General features: G+C 36.9%; 3 protein-coding genes and 1 long non-coding RNA gene across 6 annotated transcripts; 3 read left to right on the forward strand and 1 right to left on the reverse strand.

The window, feature by feature from the left end:
- Positions 1-152: 152 nt before the first annotated feature.
- abcb10 (ATP-binding cassette, sub-family B (MDR/TAP), member 10) lies at positions 153-9112 on the forward strand. The gene is made up of 13 exons (XM_058795996.1): positions 153-1110; positions 1469-1669; positions 2848-3050; positions 3344-3478; positions 3652-3798; positions 3937-4072; positions 5541-5636; positions 5754-5963; positions 6077-6156; positions 6242-6422; positions 6536-6579; positions 6669-6703; positions 7757-9112. The coding sequence occupies exons 1-13, from the start codon at positions 687-689 to the stop codon at positions 8010-8012; spliced, it is 2148 nt and encodes a 715-aa protein (XP_058651979.1). The 5' UTR covers positions 153-686; the 3' UTR covers positions 8013-9112.
- LOC131552315 (uncharacterized) lies at positions 4187-9856 on the reverse strand. Of its 2 annotated transcripts, XR_009273939.1 has the most exons (4): positions 9527-9856; positions 7842-7976; positions 5822-5970; positions 4187-4968 (listed from the first exon to the last, which is right to left on the reverse strand). It is a non-coding gene; the product is annotated as an uncharacterized LOC131552315 (long non-coding RNA). The 2 variants fall into 2 exon arrangements; XR_009273940.1 differs by lacking the exons at positions 4187-4968; positions 5822-5970 and adding an exon at positions 6242-6381.
- Positions 9857-10365: 509 nt separating this feature from the next.
- acta1b (actin alpha 1, skeletal muscle b) lies at positions 10366-13977 on the forward strand. The gene is made up of 7 exons (XM_058795997.1): positions 10366-10604; positions 11534-11673; positions 11784-12108; positions 12228-12389; positions 13086-13277; positions 13359-13540; positions 13625-13977. Exons 2-7 carry the CDS (start codon positions 11545-11547, stop codon positions 13766-13768), a joined length of 1134 nt encoding a protein of 377 aa, XP_058651980.1. The 5' UTR covers positions 10366-10604; positions 11534-11544; the 3' UTR covers positions 13769-13977.
- A 325-nt stretch (positions 13978-14302) lies between these two features.
- ccsapb (centriole, cilia and spindle-associated protein b) lies at positions 14303-20213 on the forward strand. 2 transcript variants are annotated; one of them, XM_058795998.1, is made up of 4 exons: positions 14303-15251; positions 15880-16200; positions 16963-17255; positions 18378-20213. In XM_058795998.1, exons 2-4 carry the CDS (start codon positions 15897-15899, stop codon positions 18552-18554), a joined length of 774 nt encoding a protein of 257 aa, XP_058651981.1. In that variant the 5' UTR covers positions 14303-15251; positions 15880-15896; the 3' UTR covers positions 18555-20213. The 2 variants fall into 2 exon arrangements, with proteins under 2 accessions (XP_058651981.1, XP_058651982.1); XM_058795999.1 differs by having other exon boundaries at positions 16966-17255.
- The last annotated feature ends 54 nt before the right edge of the window (positions 20214-20267 follow it).

The following is a 20267-nucleotide window of genomic DNA, read 5'->3' on the forward strand; positions in this document are numbered from 1 at the left end:
AAAGCAACAGAGAAAAATAAATTAGCAGTCTATAAACATTAATACTAGATTTTCTACTAAGAACCATTAATTAACAGTTATTTCTATCAGAATTTATAAACATTGTATTAAAACTGAATAATTATTTGCTTATAACCGTGTTGACCTTTCCAAGATGGCGGTGCTACTGACCAGACCAATGCGACATCTGTTATGTTGACATCTATGACTGAGATCGTCCATTGGTGTAGTAGCGCTTCGCTTCCTCGAAAGTCAAGGAATCACAGGGGGTCACCTTTTTATTCCCATTTTATTTTAAAACACTCCAAATTCCACTTTTCTGTGACTTGAACAGTAATTGACTTTGTGCTGAGGAAAGCCCGACAGATGTCGTGTAGCAGGTTTTTGTGACAGGGCGCTGCCGGTGAATGCGCTGGGCGTGTGTGAAGATAACGCAAACAAGGGCTGGATGTGAAAACTGTCAGGAACAGATAATGCTCAGTAACCGTCGACCCCGGCCTGCAATAAGTCAGTCTCTCCAGTCTTTCTAACGAGAGCCCAGTGCCATGAAGTCAAGAGTGTGTCCAGATACTCCAATATTTACAGCACCGCTCGATGCATTGGTCATCTGACTTTATACAGCAAGTTTCGGCAGATAATGATTAGGTGAGACTCGCAAACTTCGTTTTGGTCGTCTTCTTCTCCAGATGTGTGAGACAATGTTGCGAATGACACGATTTACTGTAGGGAAACTGCAGCAGTGTAACATTACCTGCTGTCGGTCAGATACACTTCATCATTTGTCTAATCGGACCTCAAGAACACCGTGGAAAAGGCAAGTGTGCAAGAACGGGTCGTTCGATGTCCTCGTGATGCCCGTTTATAAGGGAAGGAGCATCTCCTGGCTCTCTTGTCTCAGAACTGGAGGGTTGTTTCTGCCCAAGAGAGTGTGGACGCACTCCAGACACACGGTTGCTCTCTATAGCACATCTACGGACTCCAAACAAACCGCAAAGTCTGTGGTAAATCAGGAGAGTGAAGTTAAAACCTCAGAAAACTTGTCTCGTGTTCCCTCAGAAGATGCCAAGAAGTTGCTGCAGCTGGCGAATCCTCAGCGATGGAGGCTGACAGGCAAGTCAAACTATGCTCGTGTTCTGTATTTAGTGTTATTGGATGGTTTTGAGTGTTTTCTGGGATTAATACGACTGTTGAGTTTAACATCCCTTACAAAAATGTACAATGATGCCTTTACAAAGATAAATATCTTATATCATATTACATATATCAAATGGTTGCACTTTATAGCAAAGAATATAACTGTTAACTTAATGTTAGTCACAAGTGTCAAAATTTTAGCTATTAGAGCTACTGTGTAAATGTTGTAAATACTTCTTTTTTTTTTTAATCGAAACTAAAGAAAAATGCAAATTAAATATCCACTTGTGGACTTACAAGTACCTTGCAAATGACCTTCTGACTGTCCCCATAGCTGCCGTGGGTTTTTTGGTGATCTCCAGCTCTGTCACCATGTCTGCCCCATTTTTTCTGGGAAAAGTGATTGACACCATCTACACTAGCCCCCCAGAGGACTTCACCTCCTCCCTTACCTCCCTGTGTATCATGCTAACAGGGGTCTTCCTCTTCGGGGGTGCTGCAAATGCTGCTCGTGTCTACCTCATGCAAATCTCAGGTGAAGTCTTGAGGCAGATCATATAAAACAGTAAAGATACCTCGTAGTGCAGTAGGGACATGTTTTGTGGGGAATTTTGTGGTTTACTCTATGATTCAAAAGTTTGGGGTCAGTAAGATTTTTAGTCTTTAGTATTTTTTTAAAGAAATTAATACTTTTAATTAATCAGCAAGGACACAATAAATTAATCAAAAGTGAAAGTAAAGATATTTATGTTTCAAATAAATGCTGTTGTTTCCTCAGAATCCTGACAGAAAATGATCACAGTTTCCACTAAAATGTGACCCTGAACCACAAAACCAGTCTTAAGTCACTGGGGTATATTTGTAGCAATAGCCAACAATACATTGTATGGGTCAAAATTATCCATTTTTCTTTTATGCCAAAAATCATTAGGATATTAAGTAAAGATCATGTTCCATGAAGATATTTGGTAAATTTCTTACCGTAAATGTATCAAAACTTAATTTTTGATTAGTAATATGCATTGCTAAGAACTTCATTTGGACAACTTTAAAGGCGTTTTTCTCAATATTTAGATTTTTTTGCACCCTCAGATTCCAGATTTTCAAATAGTATCTCAGCGAAATGTTGTCCGATCCTAACAAACCATACATCAATGGAAAGCTTATTTATTCAGCTTTCAGATGATGTATAAATCTCAATTTCGAAAAATTGACACTTAAGACTGGTTTTGTCGTCCAGGGTCAGAAATTATTAAGCAGCTAAACCGTTTTCAACACTGATAATATAAAGAAATGTTTCTTGTGCAGCAAATTGGCATATCAGAATGATTTCTGAAGGACCATGTAACACTGAAGCTTGAAAATTCAACTTTGTCATCACAGAAATAAATTACATTTTAAAATATATTCAAATGAAAACCGTTATTTTAGTTTGTATGAATGTTTCACAATATTACTGTTTTACTGTATGTTTAATCAAATAAATGCAGTCTTGGTGAGGTTATTAAGAACCTCCTTTCCAAAACATTAAAAAATCTTATCGATCCCAAACTTTTGAACGTGTACATATTGATTGATTTTATTTTATTTTTTTATGAGGTCTAGTTTAGTCTTCTTAAATCCATTAATAAGTAGCATTTCATCTGATTCATTGTGTTCACCAGCATGCATTTCTGTGCTTGCTCTCTAATAAGACTTTCTCAACCTTTACAGGACAACAGATTGTGCGAAAGTTGCGCGAGTCCCTTTTCTCCTCGATTCTGAAGCAGGAGGTGGGATTCTTTGATAAGACCCGAACCGGTGAGCTCATTAACCGCCTTTCAGCAGACACGGCCATCGTCGGGCGCTGCCTCACTGACAACCTGTCTGACGGGCTGCGTTCCCTCGCCCAGGCAGGGGCCGGAGTTGGCATGATGGTGAGATGCTTGTGATAGTTTGACATCTTAGCACCTAATTCCCGTTACGAATATCACATTTTCTAAAGAAAATTCTGAAGAAAAATGTAAAAGGTGCTCATGCGAAACTACCCACCACAATATCTGACTCTCATTACTTCCTGATCTGTTTCTAAAAACAGAAGATACAGTAGAATGCAGTGATTCTTATGTCGCCACACTTTGATTTCTTATTATGGTATCATGTTTGAACTTTAGAATGTGTCTACATTCATCACAATTCAGTTCTTGAATTTTCTATTTCTTTTCCTTAGTTATATGTGTCACCTAGTCTGGCAGCTTTTGTGCTGATGGTTGTTCCTCCTATTGCCTGCCTGGCTGTAATTTTCGGTAGATTCTTACGATCCATATCGAGACGCACACAGGATGCGTTGGCAGAGGCTACACAGGTAAGAGGTCATGTTTCCTTTTAATGGGGCTTTATTGCATGTTTTATTGCAGATATGGAAGTAAGCCTTGGTCAGTTATCATTTGATTTCTGAATTCATTGCGCTATTGTAAGCATAAAGACGCCAAGTAGCCATGGGATCCTTTTACTCTGTAGCTGCTCTGCATCTCCTAGTTGGCAGAAGAGAGGATCAGCAACATACGGACAGTCCGGGCTTTTGGAAAAGAGCTGACGGAGGTGCAGAAGTACTCGGAAAAGATTGACTATATTTTTGACCTGGCTAAGAAAGAGGCTGTGCTTTCTGCTGGATTCTATGGAGTGGTGAGATACTTAATTGTTGTACCAATATTTAATTTGTATGCATGATTATAGATAATGATTATCATTAGTCAGTTTAAGATCATTTGTCTAGTACAGTAGCCCTCTACTTCTGCTCTGAGGTTTTCATTTCTTTCACAGACAGGACTGAGTGGAAATGTCATCATCCTGAGTGTGTTGTATAAGGGAGGTCTGTTGATGGCCAGTGAGGCCATGACTGTTGGGCAGCTCTCCTCTTTCCTAATGTATGCATTCTGGGTGGGCATCAGCATTGCAGGTGAGGATGTTAGCTCAGAGCAACTGAATATAAACTACTGTTCAAAGGTTTGGGGTCAGTATATGTTTTTTTGGTTGGGGGGGGGGGGGAGATTAATACTTTTATTCAGCAAGAACACATAAAATTGATCAAAAATTATAGTAAACATTTATACGGTTACAAAAGAAAAAAAACTTTCAAACAAGAGTTGTTTTATAAACTTTCTATTTATCGAAGAATCCTGAAAAAAATGTTTCGCAGTTTCCACAAAAATATTATGCAGCACAATGTTGTCAGTATTAGGGATGTAATTTTCATATTTTTATGTAAACTTCAATAAATGACAAAACCAGTATTACTGGTAATTCCAGGCTTTGGACGCTTTCACTTTCACCTTCACCTTCGAATTTGCAATCTTAGTGTCACAATTAACATGAAAAGGTCATTGTCTGTTGCACTTACATCTTTACATCTTCCACTTTCTAAGACACAAACAGAACAATGACAAACTAGCTTATGTAACGTTTATTGAGAAAATAAAGGCGAGGTATAGCATACACCACACGCTTTATTATATAACGATTAAATTACACAAAGTTTTAAATTAGCAAACACCGTAGAACTAAATAAATAAAAACAAATAAAAAGTCTAACACAATGTAGCATAACATCAGGTAAACAGCAAAAGTCAACAGGGTTTTCAAAGTTAAAACTCAATTGGCTGTAGGTGCCAGTGCTTGCACATGTTCATCTTCTCTGGTTTAAGAAGCAGTCTTTTACATTTCGCTTGGAAATCCTCCGCCATCATCTAATCTCATATTCACATCATTTTTATTTATTTATTTTTTTTAATAATAAAGTGGAATCTGACTCCTGCTGCACTGTGCTGTGACTGATTTCTGAAGGATCTTGTGACACTGAAGAATGGAGAAATGGCTGATTCAGATTTGTCATCACAGGAATAAAATGTTTTATAATATATCAAAATTTAAAAAAAACTTATTAAATTGTAATAATATTTTACAATATTACTGTTTTACTCTATCAAATATTTTGTATTTTGCAGTATTTTGATCAATTAAAAAAACCTACTGACCCCCAAATACTTCCAACAGTATTTTATGCCCTTTAACATATGTTAGGACTTGTATGTTTTCTGATAACTTTTCATTTCAGTTCAGGCATATCCTGGGCGTAATTTTCAGTTTCCACATTAGCAGGTTTACATAAAATTCACTTGATTTAGGTTATCCGGTCCCAAGGCATGCTTTATCATTTTTGAAGTCAGTGTGCAACATGAGAGCAGGCAAAGAATAGGTTTCTTTCAACACAGTTCTGTTGGGATTTCCCAACAAACCACTATTGTGGGGGTTGAGCATCTCATACTGGGCCTTATTCATAGGTAGAAACCAGTATAGCTGTAATTTTTGCCCTGTGTAGAAGGTTTTAGTGAAGTACAACTTTTTATTTTTCTGTGGATTAATTTAAGGTTTCAGCTCATTCTACTCCGAGCTGATGAAGGGGCTTGGTGCTGGGACTCGTCTATGGGAACTCATGGATCGGAAGCCTGAATTTCCTCTCAATGGTAAATAGGAACTAATGTGCATTTTGGGCATTATTTTAGGTAGTTCTAAGAAAAATTTTTCATATATGAACTGCAGTGCCATAATTATTTTTGTGTTGTTTGTTTTTTCTTCTTTAGAGGGGCTTGTGTTAAAACCAGAGCAGTTAAAAGGAGAACTGGAGTTTCGTAATTTGTGTTTTGCTTACCCAACAAGAAAGGATTCCCCCATCTTCCAGGATCTAAGTCTGTCTGTGCCGGCGGGGTCAGTAATGGCAGTAGTGGGATCCAGTGGTTCAGGCAAATCCACACTGGTGTCACTGTTGCTCCGGCTCTATGATCCTGATTCAGGTGAGAACTGAAAGTAGAATACAATGGAAAATCTTGATACTTGTATATTGATATCCCAGATATAACAGCAGTGAAAATGTATGGATGAATATGTAGTTTTGATTCAAATGCAGGTGTAGTCAGTGTTGATGGCCATGATATACGAGACTTGAATCCTTACTGGCTGAGGAGTCACATCGGTACTGTAAGCCAGGTAAGAAACGCCACCAGCAAAAAAAAAAAAAAAAATCTCCTGTCTCCATTTTACTCATTTCTGTGTGTGAATTTGTTTGTTGTAGGAGCCGGTTCTTTTCTCCTGCTCTATTGCTGAGAACATCGCTTATGGGGCAGCAGACCCAAGTCAGGTCACAGCAGAGGACATCTACAGGGCAGCAAAGATAGCCAACGCTCATGACTTCATCCAGGAGTTCCCTAAGGGCTACGATACAGTGGTAGGAGAGAAGGGGGTATTGCTGTCAGGTATGAATAAACCTCTGATACTTCAGTAAAATTCATGTCTGTAACAGGACAAAATTGTCTGTTTATAATTCACCTGACAATTTATGCATAACTACATTGATTTGTTGGAACAGGTGGACAAAAACAAAGAGTCGCTATAGCACGAGCCCTGCTGAAGGTAATCTGTCCTCTATAGTACTTTACTGAATTTGAAATATTTGTTGTTTATCAAAAAACATTAAATCTATGTTCTCATGATTTTCACAGAATCCAAAGATACTGTTACTGGATGAAGCTACAAGGTGAGATGCTGTTTCAATACTTCAACCTATAAATTCACTTGTACTTAAAAATAAATAAACTTAGCAGTAGCATACCAGTTAAAGAAATTTTCATTATTTGTTCTAACAAATAATGCTACCACCTATCAGATTATGCTACAAGCACTGTATTTTAATACTGTAAGGGTAGGTGTACACGTTAATAAAGCCTCACACCACATTAATATCATGCTGGAAGAAAAATCTTTTCATTTTCATTGTCGAATTATGCTACCAACTGTTTTAATGGGAGGAAGCAAAATCTGACAGGGTAGCACAAATCGTCAGAACACTGGTATTGTCCACTTCAAGCCATCTCAAGTTCACGTTTTATTGCAGAAGCCGACAAGCGCCCTTGTTGTTTGTGAACATAAGCCGATAAATCCATTTTAGCGAATCAGCACGTTGTATTCAGGTCAGGTGACAAGGCTGCCAGTCACTTTGAAAAGACGTGCTAGCTTCGAGTTTCGTCTAAGCTGACTAAAAGTGATTGAGGATGAAGTTGATGAACACTTTATCTTCTTCGGGGCAAAAAAGGAAAATAAAAGCTGAAACTTTTTCACAGAACCTTGCAGAAGCAGTGTGTTACAATGGTGAGGGAAAAGCTGTTCCCTGTATTGCGTGTAATCACATCCACACAGTCTATGATCACAACAACAACAACAACGTTTGTCAGGCATCTACATTGTCATCTGATGAGATTACAAAGATAAAATGTTTTGTTTTTTTTCAACTCTGAAACATGAAATGTGGAGTTATCTGCTTTTGCTATAAAAACTTTTAATATATAAAAAACATACTTTCAATGAAATTTAATTAAAGTTATTATTCACTTTTTTGATTAAGTAATAATAACTTTATTTAAACAACCTAACTGCTTTTTGATTGATATTACTTGGAATGCACAATAAAAAACATGATTTCATGAAAAAACATGGATGAGTTATCCAAATGAACTCTTCACTTGTTTCTAGAGAAATGGCATGATGAGAAAAACTAACTATATAATAAGACTTGCCCTGGTCTCTGTTTCAGTGCTCTGGATGCAGAAAATGAGTTCCTGGTACAGGAGGCATTAGAGAGGCTGATGGACAGCCGTACCGTGTTGATCATCGCTCACCGTCTCTCCACCATCCAGAACGCAGATGCCGTGGCTGTGCTGGACCAGCACCGTGTGATGGAGATCGGCAGCCACGCCAAGCTCCTTGCCGACGACCAGGGGCTCTTCCGCAAGCTGATGGAGAAGCAGGCCTTCCTGCAGGCCGAGCAGAAAAAGGCTCTCTTCAAATAGGAGTAATTTAAAAACAACAAAGGGAGCGTACACGTTCAGACATGTTTAAAGGCATTTCATATGTTTTATCGTGCACTCCGAAATGACTAAGACTGAAATGTAGCTATTTATCATAAACTGCCAAGTAACTGGAAACCAGTTGTATACTGATCATTGTTAATTACAATGGCAGATAGTCACAGCATACGTGCTGTGGACCTGATTTAATACTCATCCGAGTTGCAAAAAACACTGCTTTTTAAATTGTTTTATTCTTTCATAGCCCAAGAAAAACATTAATACGTTTCAAAAAAAAGCTTTGGAAAAGCTTGAAAGGAATATGAGGGCGATTTGAAATAAGACCAAGTTACTTGATGCTACTGCTACTATTACTTGTAATAAATCATGTCAGTCCTTTATTAAGGAACGGGTGATAATCAGTTTATTGAAGTATACCTAGGGCCTTAGTCATGAAACACAAGCAGAATGAATTTCTGTGTAAACTGTACATAAAACAGTATACTGTTGCATTTGATTCACTGGGAAGATTTACGAGAATGATTAATGAAAGCTTAAATTAATGTCATGTACACAAATTCGTTCTGCATATGTTTCATAAGTAATATTGATAATTAAGTATTTCGCGAGGGTGATTGCAGACACAATGGTGCTTCTGTCCTTTCTTATCACCTTTGGTAATGACACAGATGTCAGTGAATCTTGCCTAGATCATAAACCGCAATGCTTTTACTGGGATACAATCCAACTCCAACCCAGTTACAGTGCCATTGTTATTTGTCAGTAATGAAGATACTGTTTTAGAAGGAACACCTGTATGAACAATTGTAAAAGAAAAAAGGATAGATATAATTGTCTCAGTTGTACTTGAGAACAGACACTATAACAGAGATATTTTAATTTAACTTTTACTTAATCAATATATATATATATTTATATATCTATCATTTGGATAAGAGGAAATCTATTCAGAACTTAAGAAGATTTTAATATTTAGTGTGGTAACTTATTAGATTTCAGGTTTGTGAAATGTATATGTTTGTCTGTTCGTTTATTTTCTATTGTTTTATCTGCACTCTTAATAAATTACATTGAAACACTGATTGCTTTAAAACACTGCCCTGTCCACCACATCCCTGTCTTTGAGAACATAAATGATTTTAGTTGCCAAAAGAGGGTGCTGTTGACAGTTGAAAATAAATTACTAGCTACTTTCGAAACCTAGAGAGATGGCGATAGTGGGTTAAACCAAAGAGGTAAAAGCTCTCAAACAGAATGGCAAAGTACTGTTGATGCAAGCGACTTGCTACTGTAATCTTATAGTCTGTCTCAAATAGTTATGGTCACTACATTGATATGAATTGTGCTACACCTAAATAGTAAAGTGGTTTGATTAATTGACCTCATTAAGCCCCTCTCTTTACTACAAAAACTGAATCACCAGCTCTGATAAAGTTGAAGCAGGGAGATTGTAGCTCAGACTGTTGTTTTGTTTGCTGAAGCAGTAAGCTGCTTACCTTCAGTGACTGGCTACAGGCTTCATTGCCTCACTGAGCCCAACATAAGCTCTAGGGCCAACTATGGCAGGATATCTGCTTGCACAGAGACGGGCCTCTTTTGAATGAAGTATGCAGAGCAGCCACACACCTCCCTGCACTGGAGGAAGAAAAAAAAAAAAGAATCATAATCAGCATTTTTTTGGCGTGTTTTTCAGTAAAATATTTTTAAAAATCGTTAAAACAAAATACATTTACTTGAGAAATAAATCAGCATATTAAACCTTATTTTCTTATTTTAAAACTTAAATATATTCAGAGAATATAGACTAGAGTTCAGAGAAAATTTAAAAAAGAAAAAGATATATATATATATATATATATATATATATATATATATATAAAACATACAAATCACAAAAAATACACAAATTAATTTAAAAATCTCACAAATGCACATCGATCACGTTATCAATTAAATGAAATAAAAGGAATATTAAGTAAGTTTATATTAACACCATCCAATTCATTTGCTTGGGAAACTGGCTGTAGTAGATTTGTGAACAGGTGGTCCAAATGTTCCCAAGCGTCTAAAATAGAAAATGTCTACAAAAGATCAGACTACCCACACTTATATTGACTTCGTTTACGATCATTGCAAATGCTAACTATGAGAATAATGCGATCAAATATTGGCTCTGCACAAATCTCTAAACGTGCTATTTTACAATTGACAGAAATATACTACGAAGCACCATGTGGGAAAAGGCTAGTAGCAACATCAGTTCCGCCCCCACACCATGTATAGCTCACGCCGGGCCTGGCTGGACCCATGACTATCAAACCATAAAAGGACAGTCATGCTCACTAGGAACCTGGAGACAGTGGGAGACACGCCGCTTCACTAGGAAGTCACCCCTCGCTTACCCTGCTAGAGCCTAATATGGTTGAAGGATGGGGAAAACTCCTACCGAACATACAGATATCCTCAATAGTGCGCATTGGGACAAACACGAAGAGTATATAAGGTTTTCATGGGTCAGTCAGCCGTGACTGGATCCATTAGCGGTTGTTCTGCACTGAGCTTCATCACAGAAAGGTAAGACAGTGTAGTTACGCGGACTAACAGAAAATGTATGGCAACTAACCTATTTTATTTGAAGACAACAAGATATAAATGAGTTTGCAATAAGTTATAAGATGACCTTGCAATATTTTAGTGAATTCACTTTTTCTTTATAGGTGATTTGTATATTTTGTAGTTGTCACTGGCAGTGTTGATACTTTGTGTACTTAATGTGACAGGATTCAAGAACCATAAAAAAAAAAAAAAGTGTACTTCTATAAAATATTAGAACTGTTGTCACATTTCTAAGAGATATATTGATTTATGACAAAATGTTACTTTCTCACTACACTAACTTGCTCTGTGGTTATTGATTTGGATTCATTAGTTACAATATGCACAGATTTACCTTTGTTTTATACTGTAAAAAAAAAAAAAAAAAAAGTCAACCTAACCTAAACATTTCATTTTTGCTGCCTTAAAAAAAAAAAAGCTGTTATCATTGCAATTTTTAAACACTTTTATGAAATGAAGATCAAAGGACAGAAAATATTATGACTATATACTCTTAAATGGATGCAAATAAAGATGTCATAATGATGAAATTCAGTGTATAAACTGATGAGTGCATTGCTGTAGAATCGCTTAATTCAATTGATCTTTTTGCATAAAGCTGCACCCAATTTAATGTGTATCAATATTCACTTGATCTCATTAGAAAACATTGCTACTTTACAAGGTAGTGATTTTGTAAGAATTCATATGATGTGATTCATACTGAAACATAAGATTTCAAGAAATAAAGCATGGCGGTCAACCCCTAAACCTAATCATGAGTGGGTGTAAGCAGATCGTACTAAAATGTGTGAATGAGGTTGTAAGAATTCATAAAATTAGCCACCAATTTTAACATGAAGTAGTTAGAAACTGCCGTGACAGTGTGCTGATATGTTCCTCATTAGAATCCATCAAGATGTGTGACGACGACGAGACTACCGCCCTTGTGTGCGACAACGGTTCAGGCCTGGTCAAGGCTGGCTTTGCCGGTGATGACGCCCCCAGAGCTGTCTTCCCCTCCATCGTTGGTCGCCCCCGTCACCAGGTTTGTTAAGCTGCATTTTGCCCTTTGTAAATATTATTTACATGGGTATTCTTAAGCTATTGCAACATTTAAATACTGTGACATTAAAAATACCCTTTTTCTTTTTCCAGGGTGTTATGGTGGGTATGGGTCAGAAGGACTCATACGTAGGAGATGAAGCTCAGAGCAAGAGGGGTATCCTCACTTTGAAGTACCCCATCGAGCACGGCATCATTACCAACTGGGACGATATGGAGAAGATCTGGCACCACACCTTCTACAACGAGCTCCGCGTCGCCCCTGAGGAGCACCCAACTCTGCTGACTGAGGCCCCTCTTAACCCCAAGGCGAACCGTGAGAAGATGACCCAGATCATGTTTGAGACCTTCAACGTCCCAGCCATGTATGTGGCCATTCAGGCTGTGCTGTCCCTGTATGCTTCTGGTCGTACCACGGGTGAGACAACTATTTTAGCTTTTAACACTCCCATTAATCATGTATGCTGAAGATTTTAATTTACAAATAATTTTATTGTATATAACAAAAAGTGCCATTTTTTTCCATCTATATTTAAGGTATTGTGCTGGACTCTGGTGATGGTGTGTCCCACAATGTCCCCATCTATGAGGGTTACGCTCTGCCCCATGCTATCATGCGTCTGGATCTGGCTGGTCGCGATCTGACCGACTACCTCATGAAGATCCTGACCGAGCGTGGTTATTCTTTCGTCACAACTGGTGAGAAATTGCAGTTTTACAATTTCATTTCCGTCTTGTTTTCTTTTGTTTATCACAACAAATCAGATTTTTTTTAGATGTGTATTTCGACTAATATTTGTTTAGGGATACACAATATTTCAGTACCTTAATGGTTATAATGGCCATATTTTTTACATTTATTGTATCAGTATCAGTTGATAAAAACATTTGGGGTCAGTGAGACTTTTATTTGAAAGAAAGAAATAGTTTTATTCAGCAAGGATGCATTAAATTGATCAAATTGACAGTCATGTAAAATTGATCAAGTGGCTGTAAAGACATTTAAAATATTACAAAAGATTTCTATTTCAAATAAAGGCTGTTTTTTTATTTTTTTTTATTTGTATCATACTGGATAATTGTGCATGCTCAGTTACCCTATTTTTACAAGATTACCCTTATCATCTAACATTTATTGACTTAATACTCTTAAATGTAATTTTTAACAAATCTCAAAATCTATATTAAATTTTTCATACTGTATTATAGTGGTTTTGTTTTAGTTTGTTTTATTTTTTAAAAAGTATAGAATTTTAATATCTCAGTAATATAACATTTTCATGATATTACTATCACAGGCTTATCCGTATTGGATTATTATGGTGCATCCATTTGTTATTTGTTCTGTTGTTTGTATGTTAGAAACAACTGACTTAATTAAAACTCTGTTTATAGCTGAGCGTGAGATTGTTCGTGACATCAAGGAGAAGCTGTGCTATGTGGCTCTGGACTTTGAGAATGAGATGGCCACTGCCGCCTCTTCCTCTTCCCTGGAGAAGAGCTACGAGTTGCCCGACGGCCAGGTCATCACTATTGGTAACGAGCGTTTCCGTTGCCCAGAGACCCTCTTCCAGCCTTCTTTCATTGGTGCGTAAAGACAAATGCTATTAAAAAAGGCTGCATTTTCAATACAGCTTTTAGTTTTATTAATAAGGCGTTTTTAAACAGGTATGGAGTCTGCTGGAATCCATGAAACCGCCTACAACAGCATCATGAAGTGCGACATTGACATCAGGAAGGACCTGTATGCCAACAATGTCTTGTCAGGTGGTAGCACCATGTACCCAGGTATTGCTGACCGTATGCAGAAGGAGATCACTGCTCTGGCCCCCAGCACAATGAAGATCAAGGTAATGCATCTGTGGTTATCCTTTAATGGTCTCGTTCCTAACAATGCACCACTAACCTGTTCACGTGTCTCCTTACTCTGACAGATCATTGCCCCACCTGAGCGTAAATACTCCGTATGGATCGGTGGCTCCATCTTGGCTTCCCTGTCCACCTTCCAGCAGATGTGGATCACCAAGCAGGAATACGATGAGGCAGGCCCCAGCATTGTTCACCGCAAGTGCTTCTAAATCCGTCATCTGCATCTATTTGCTGTGGAATACGCAATAATGGAGAATACATTCATCGTTATGGGACAGCTTTGGTACAGATTTATTTTGTACCCATGTGTTACTCGATGAACATACCCTGGATTACCATGCAGGAACACGAAGAGGCAGGACCCAGCATTGTCCAAACAGACACAATCAAGATCCAGAAGACCATTATACCATGTTATCTATCACATGTAATCTGTACATAAATAGTCATTAATTTATTAAAGTCCATTATTTGGTAATTGAGCCGTGTTTGTGTTAATAAATTTTGACTTGAAACTGCAGCCTTGTGACTAGTGATCGAGATCTTAGCGGAGATTGCTTAGTGTACATGTTTTCGAAAATTCAAGTCATCAAATGGTCACACATTGTCATTCAACCCTTCCAAAATTCCTGAAAACAGTGAAAGTTGACCTCCGTCTGACCTCACTGCAATGTACTACATTTGCTTCCAGGAAAACCAGGGTGGGATTCTGATCAATTGAATAGAAGAAATAATTGAACTATAATAATAAACTTTTTTTTTTTTTTTTAATGATCAAAGAGTCAAAGGTGAAAGTCAAAAGACTCTTTGAGGTGGCTTTAAATAAATAACTTATTTTAGATAAGTGAAAACTGGTTTTGGTCAGATCTGGTTTAGCCATGTGAGTGGGTGATAAGCAGTGTTGGAGAGTAACTTTACATGAAACGGAATTACATAATTTAATTACAAAATAAATGTAATCAGTTACAGTTACTGAAAAAAATTATAATGATTACAAAGGGGCTTACATGAATATTTTCACACGCACACAGATTTGATTTCTTTCCTAAATTGCATTAACTGCTCTAAAATATAAAACTCCAATGTTTCAGGAGTTTATGGCAGAGTATGACACATGCTTATTCGATAGCATTCTGTTTTATTTCCTATTTGGGTTTATGTATATGCTTTCTTTTTTAAGATTAACAGTTTTTCCCAATGCATTGTTAGATGCCAGTGTTTCCTGTTGTAGCTATGCAAGTACTCGATTTCAAGTACAGTATCATAACTATTAAACTGTATCTTATGAATTTAAATCCGTATTTAACCTCAGAATCATCTCAAGGTAAAAAGAGGTGCTAAAGTCGGATTTTGTGGTGGCTGTGCTTTAAAATTAAATGATTATAATCTTAATTCAAGCGATGAAGGATTTTGAAAGTCTGACAGTAATCAGTGTTGAGTTGTACTGTAAGGTTAACCCTGCCTGAGCAATATTGCAAAAGCACCAGATAGATAGAGAGATAGATAGATAGACAGAGCTCTCCTTGGGGATATCAAGCTTTAACCGTTGAGAACACCTGTTGATATCTTCTCGTGATTTCCAGCGCCTTCACCACAGGGCGGAGCTACAACCGTGTTTTACAAAGCGAGCTTGACGTCTGCAGACAACAAGCGCCATCTGTTTACCTTCTCATTCCAGCTTAAATCAATACGGTAAGTAAATGCATTATCAAAAAACGGCACAGATTAGTGTTGACAGGTGTTTATGCGCGAATCAACATTCAACTTGCTTCCGCTCGCTGCTGTCACATGATCATTCGCTTCAGATGCTAGTCGACGCTGGAATGCAGCGTTAACGTCTATGTAAACTACTACAGCCCGCGCTGTTTGATTTCCTTCAGGTAGTCCTTGTGTCAAACGCTGATGTTTAACGTTGACTAAGTACTTACAGTATAAAGCTCTTTCGTTCTCTGTTCAGGATATTGTCGATGGCAACACATTATATATGATGCGTATAATGATTTACTGATGTCTTTCTCTTTTTCGCGTGTTTTGGATTAGTGAACTGTATTAGTGAAGTCCACATTGTCACCTCACAAACCCTAATATGCAAATGCGTTAAGAGGTTCAGAGATGACGCCATGGTTTAAGTAGGCGTGTATATGAAGGGGGCGTGTCGAAGGAGCGCCATTCACAGCTGGCCAGCGATTGGCTTCCACTTGCCTTTTAGAATTCTGTTGCCATAGTGATTTGGTTTAAATGTCTGGGCGCGAGAGGTGGGCGGGTTCGGAATAGTAGGATCCTTCGCTATATAATGTACAGTTTCTCCATTTTTCTGCAGTCGAACGGCTGTGGAATATGGTGACGAAGCGAATTAGGTCCGAATACATGAAGAAATTTAAGGATCCGAAATGGGACACTTATGCAAAATGTTATGAGGATTTGCTGAAGTACAGACTGTCAAGACGGCTGTTGGAGCAAGCGCACAACCCCTGGTTTTGGGGAGAATGGGGGAGCGAGACAGGCTCCACTGGTAAATCTACTCCTCTGAGTCGGAATAAAGTTGAACCTGAGAGGCTCCATGAAGAGAAACCAGAACGATCTGCATGTGTGACACCTGAACCTGAACCAGAACCACAGGCAGAAGACACTGCGGACACCAGTAAGTCCTGAACTACAGGCTGTCATCTTCTATTGTTTATCTTTTATATTATTCATATCTTTTATAAAACAGTTTGTATTTTAGTTGTTGTTAACTAAATCTTTAAATAAAAAATGTTTTCATTAATTGAAATAAATCTGAATAAATAATAATCTAAAATACACTTAGAACAACAAATTTTAAAAACCTCAATGAAAATTGCCCCAGGAACTGAAAAAGTTACTTATTTCAGTAATCATATTAGTGAAACTAAATTTAAAGCTAAATATAAATATATATTAAAAAAATAATAAAATTGACAAAAGTGCATAAAATAACTCAAATTTCAACTAAAATAAAACCTGATAATATAAAATGAATAGTTTTTCTAATATTTATATTTACTTTCACTAACATAAAAAAAAATCTTTGTGAATTTTTAGTTTTCATTTAACATTAATATTTATGGTAATACACATGGTAATTTTTTACTACTATAGTGTCATAACTACGGATGACAAACAGAGAGAGACATTACTGATTTGTTTATAATTTTCAGCCCATTCTAAACCTCATTTATATTAGAGAACCTGATCACATTCCCTTACTGAAATATGTACATTGGCACAGATTAGCATAATTAGCAAAATAATGTTCAAACCACAATGGAAAACTAAACAGCAAAGCATAAAGACACAGTAAATTGTGGTACTTAATGAAAACTACTTCATTAAAACACTATTTAAAATGTCAGATTCCATGCATATCTCTGTCTTTTATCAGCAGAGCTCGTTACCAGAGTAGCTGAGCAGAGTCATCAAGAGGGGAAGGAAGAGAGAGCCAGAGAAAGCTCTCCTGCTCTCAACCCAGAAACTGACACGCATATCCTGAACACACCAAAGAGCAAACACCTCTCCTCACACAAGTATTCAAGATCAAAAGTCAAGCCTCATGCCACCAAAGACCCTGAAAAAGAGAACCGTCACCCTTTTGCCCTGTATGGTGCAGGAGAGAGGAAGACAGATATGGCTTCCAAGAAAACCCACAATGTTGGTCCTGCAGCATCAACTGCAGAGGTGAGGATCCTTTCAGGAAGCATAGCATACCATATCCTAAGAGAGCACTGACCAGTAAGAAAACTATTGGGGAAAAATAGTAAAATAATAAAAAACTATTGCAGTTTGGTTAACATAAATAGATAGAGATGAACAATTATTTGCTTAGTTTTTATCATTGGGACTTTAAAGGGATAGTTCACCCAAAAATGAAAATTTTGTCAAGAATTACTCTCCATCATGTCGTTCCAAACCCGCAAGACCTTCGTTCATCTTTGGAACACAAATGAAGGTATTTTTGATGAAATCTGAGAGCTTTCTGACCCTGCATAGACAGCAACACAACTACCACGTTCAAGGCCCAGAAAGGTAGTAAGGACATAGATAAAATAGTCCATGCAACATCAGTGGTTCAACCAAAATTTATGATAGTTTAAAATAGTTTTTTGTGCACAAAGAAAATAAAAATAACGACTTTATTCAATTCTCTTTCATGTCAATCTTTGATGTGCATTCTTGAAAGTACCACGACATATGCATGTGGTGCTGCTGACACAGGAGCTGGTGTTCTGATGTAGAACCTGGATGCAGCTTGTTGTTTACAGTTAGGGCTAGACGGGATACAGCTACAGCCAAAAGGAAACTGGTCATACGCACATCAATATTGCATCATTTTTGTGCTGAACAACAATAATTACTGTATTTGCATTATTTTAAAGGTAGGTTTAGGGTTGGGGTAGGTGTTGACATTAATAAAACGCAAAGGAATGCACACGCATGTGCTGTGAAACTCATGAATGACCGTCAAAGACTGAATAAAGTTATTTTTGTTTTCTTTGCGCACAAAAATTATTCTCGCAACAGTTAAAACCACTGATTAACTATTTTAACGATGTCCTTACTACCTTTCTGGGCCTTGAACGTGGTAGTTGTGTTGCTGTCTATGGAGGGTCAGAAAGCTCTCGGATATCATCAAAAATATCTTAATTTGTTCTGAAGAAGAGCGAAGTTCTTATGGGTTTGGAATGACATGACGGTGAGTAATTAATGACAGAATTTTCACTTTTGGGTGAACTAACCCTTTAAGTACTCATTTGCTTATTGTTATTCATGCATGCTTCATGCAGTGTTTCTTCTGTCTAGATCCATGAGTCAGCGTTGCGAGCAAAAACCAGACGGGAGGTGGAAAAACAGATGAAGAGATTTGACAAACAAAGAACCAGATCTGCTGACTTCGAAAAGAGCAGAAATAAGATTGTCCCTGAATTCAACCCCTGGATGACAGAGTACATGCGCTGCTTTTCAGCTCGTTCTCGGTAGTACTGCTTTCTGAAATCCTTTGGAAATGTCAGTGACTATCTAAACCTCTCAGGCTAAACAACCCAAAACACTTCACATGATGACTGGCACATCTGTTCAGCTCACTTCCCGTCTTCCAGAATGGGCCACAATGAATCAAACAGATTTTAAGGTTTTTTAGGGGTTTATTTACACCATGGATATGTTGCATTTACTGGTACATATCAAACATGAAAACACAATCCATTGATGCTGCAGGGCAAATTGTCAAACAATCACATGCCTTGTTGCATGATTTTTGTAGGTCACGTAGATTTACAGGCCATGAGATTTACCAGCGTCTCTTTACACTCTTAGCCAATTACTTAAATGTGTTCAGTAACTATCAGACAATTACAGACATATAATGTGATGTATTGTAATGTTGCGTATTATCTACATTGTGTTAGTAGGTAGGTTTAATGTAAATAAATCTGTTTTGTACTTTACAGAAATCATTTGCGCCAACATGGATCTTTGTAGTGTTAATTAATCAACACTTAAATAATCTCACATTGGCAGTTGATCTGTTATATTAATATCTGCGTTCTTTGAAATGAGATGTATTATTTTATGTATATTCACACTAATGGTGTATTCCATGTGGTATTGTATCAGAACAGTAATATAATAACATTATATATATATATGAAACATGAAACTCACAGCAAAATGACAAATCATTTTTGAATGAGATCATATACAACAAAAGCAATTCCAGCTGTTCATCATCAAGCATAACTTTCATTCAGTGTGATGTTATTTGGTTTTTAGTAGCACTCAGGTATTTCTTGTTGTATTTTATGTAACTTATTATTGAGAAATAATGATATTGGGATATTTGTACACTATTTATATTTTAAGGGTATTGAACTACTTTTAACTGTATTTTTAGTTCAGAATCTCTGAACAAATGTACAGGTATTTTTTCCCACATATCTTCATAGTGATTTATGGCACGTACTATGTGAATAGTGTTGGTTGTAACGTAAGAATAATGCAGCCATAATGTATACGAGCTACATAAATATGATGAATATCCATTCCACTGTCTGTTATGGAAGCAGTTTTGAAGGGTATTAAAATTTAAGTGTTTAGATTACTGCCTGTGAAAGTAAGATGTGTTTATATGCGATGAGTTTTTCTTAACACTTTCTTTATGAGGACACAGTCTGATTTCAGTCTTAACATTTTTAACAGGTTGCTGTTAATGGTATGTTAAAGTAAAATAAAACAAAACATTTTTCATAAGTGTATTACGGCTATAAAAGTAGTTCTTATGTTTGTCGGTAAGGATAGTTTGTTCACAGGTTTGGTGCAGTAAAATATGAAACTCTGTTCTCACTAATGCACAAGACCTCATCCATGTGTCAGATCCATGCAGCAATTTAAATGCCCCCTTTATTCACTTTAACTGAATGAATTTTATGAATTGTTCCTTAACATTTTTTTAAAGAAATTGTTGCATTTTCATGAAGAAAGCTGTCTAGAAAGTTTTACACAAATTACATTGATTTTACAAACACTGATTTTACATTCAGCAGCTAAATTGTACATTTGATTAGGTCGGTTTTGAATCAGACCTTAATTCTTTACATCAGTGCTACAGATTTATAAAGATTCTTTTTTTTTTTTTTTTTTTTTTTAAGATCAATGTAAAGTGTAGACACAAGGTTAATGAAAAATGTATAACCA

This window comes from Onychostoma macrolepis, chromosome 13 (genome assembly GCF_012432095.1).
Source record: "Onychostoma macrolepis isolate SWU-2019 chromosome 13, ASM1243209v1, whole genome shotgun sequence".
NCBI classification, from domain to species: domain Eukaryota; kingdom Metazoa; phylum Chordata; class Actinopteri; order Cypriniformes; family Cyprinidae; genus Onychostoma; species Onychostoma macrolepis.

Coding starts and splice junctions, on each gene's coding strand:
- ccsapb (XM_058795998.1), top strand. CDS start 15,897: ATGGTGACGAAGCGAATTAGGTCCGAATACATGAAGAAATTTAAGGAT. Junction 16,201..16,962: donor AGAAGACACTGCGGACACCA/GTAAGTCCTGAA, acceptor GTCTTTTATCAG/CAGAGCTCGTTACCAGAGTA. Junction 17,256..18,377: donor CTGCAGCATCAACTGCAGAG/GTGAGGATCCTT, acceptor TCTTCTGTCTAG/ATCCATGAGTCAGCGTTGCG.
- acta1b (XM_058795997.1), top strand. CDS start 11,545: ATGTGTGACGACGACGAGACTACCGCCCTTGTGTGCGACAACGGTTCA. Junction 11,674..11,783: donor TTGGTCGCCCCCGTCACCAG/GTTTGTTAAGCT, acceptor TTCTTTTTCCAG/GGTGTTATGGTGGGTATGGG. Junction 12,390..13,085: donor TTATTCTTTCGTCACAACTG/GTGAGAAATTGC, acceptor CTCTGTTTATAG/CTGAGCGTGAGATTGTTCGT.
- abcb10 (XM_058795996.1), top strand. CDS start 687: ATGTGTGAGACAATGTTGCGAATGACACGATTTACTGTAGGGAAACTG. Junction 3,479..3,651: donor CGTTGGCAGAGGCTACACAG/GTAAGAGGTCAT, acceptor TGCATCTCCTAG/TTGGCAGAAGAGAGGATCAG. Junction 5,637..5,753: donor GCCTGAATTTCCTCTCAATG/GTAAATAGGAAC, acceptor TTTCTTCTTTAG/AGGGGCTTGTGTTAAAACCA.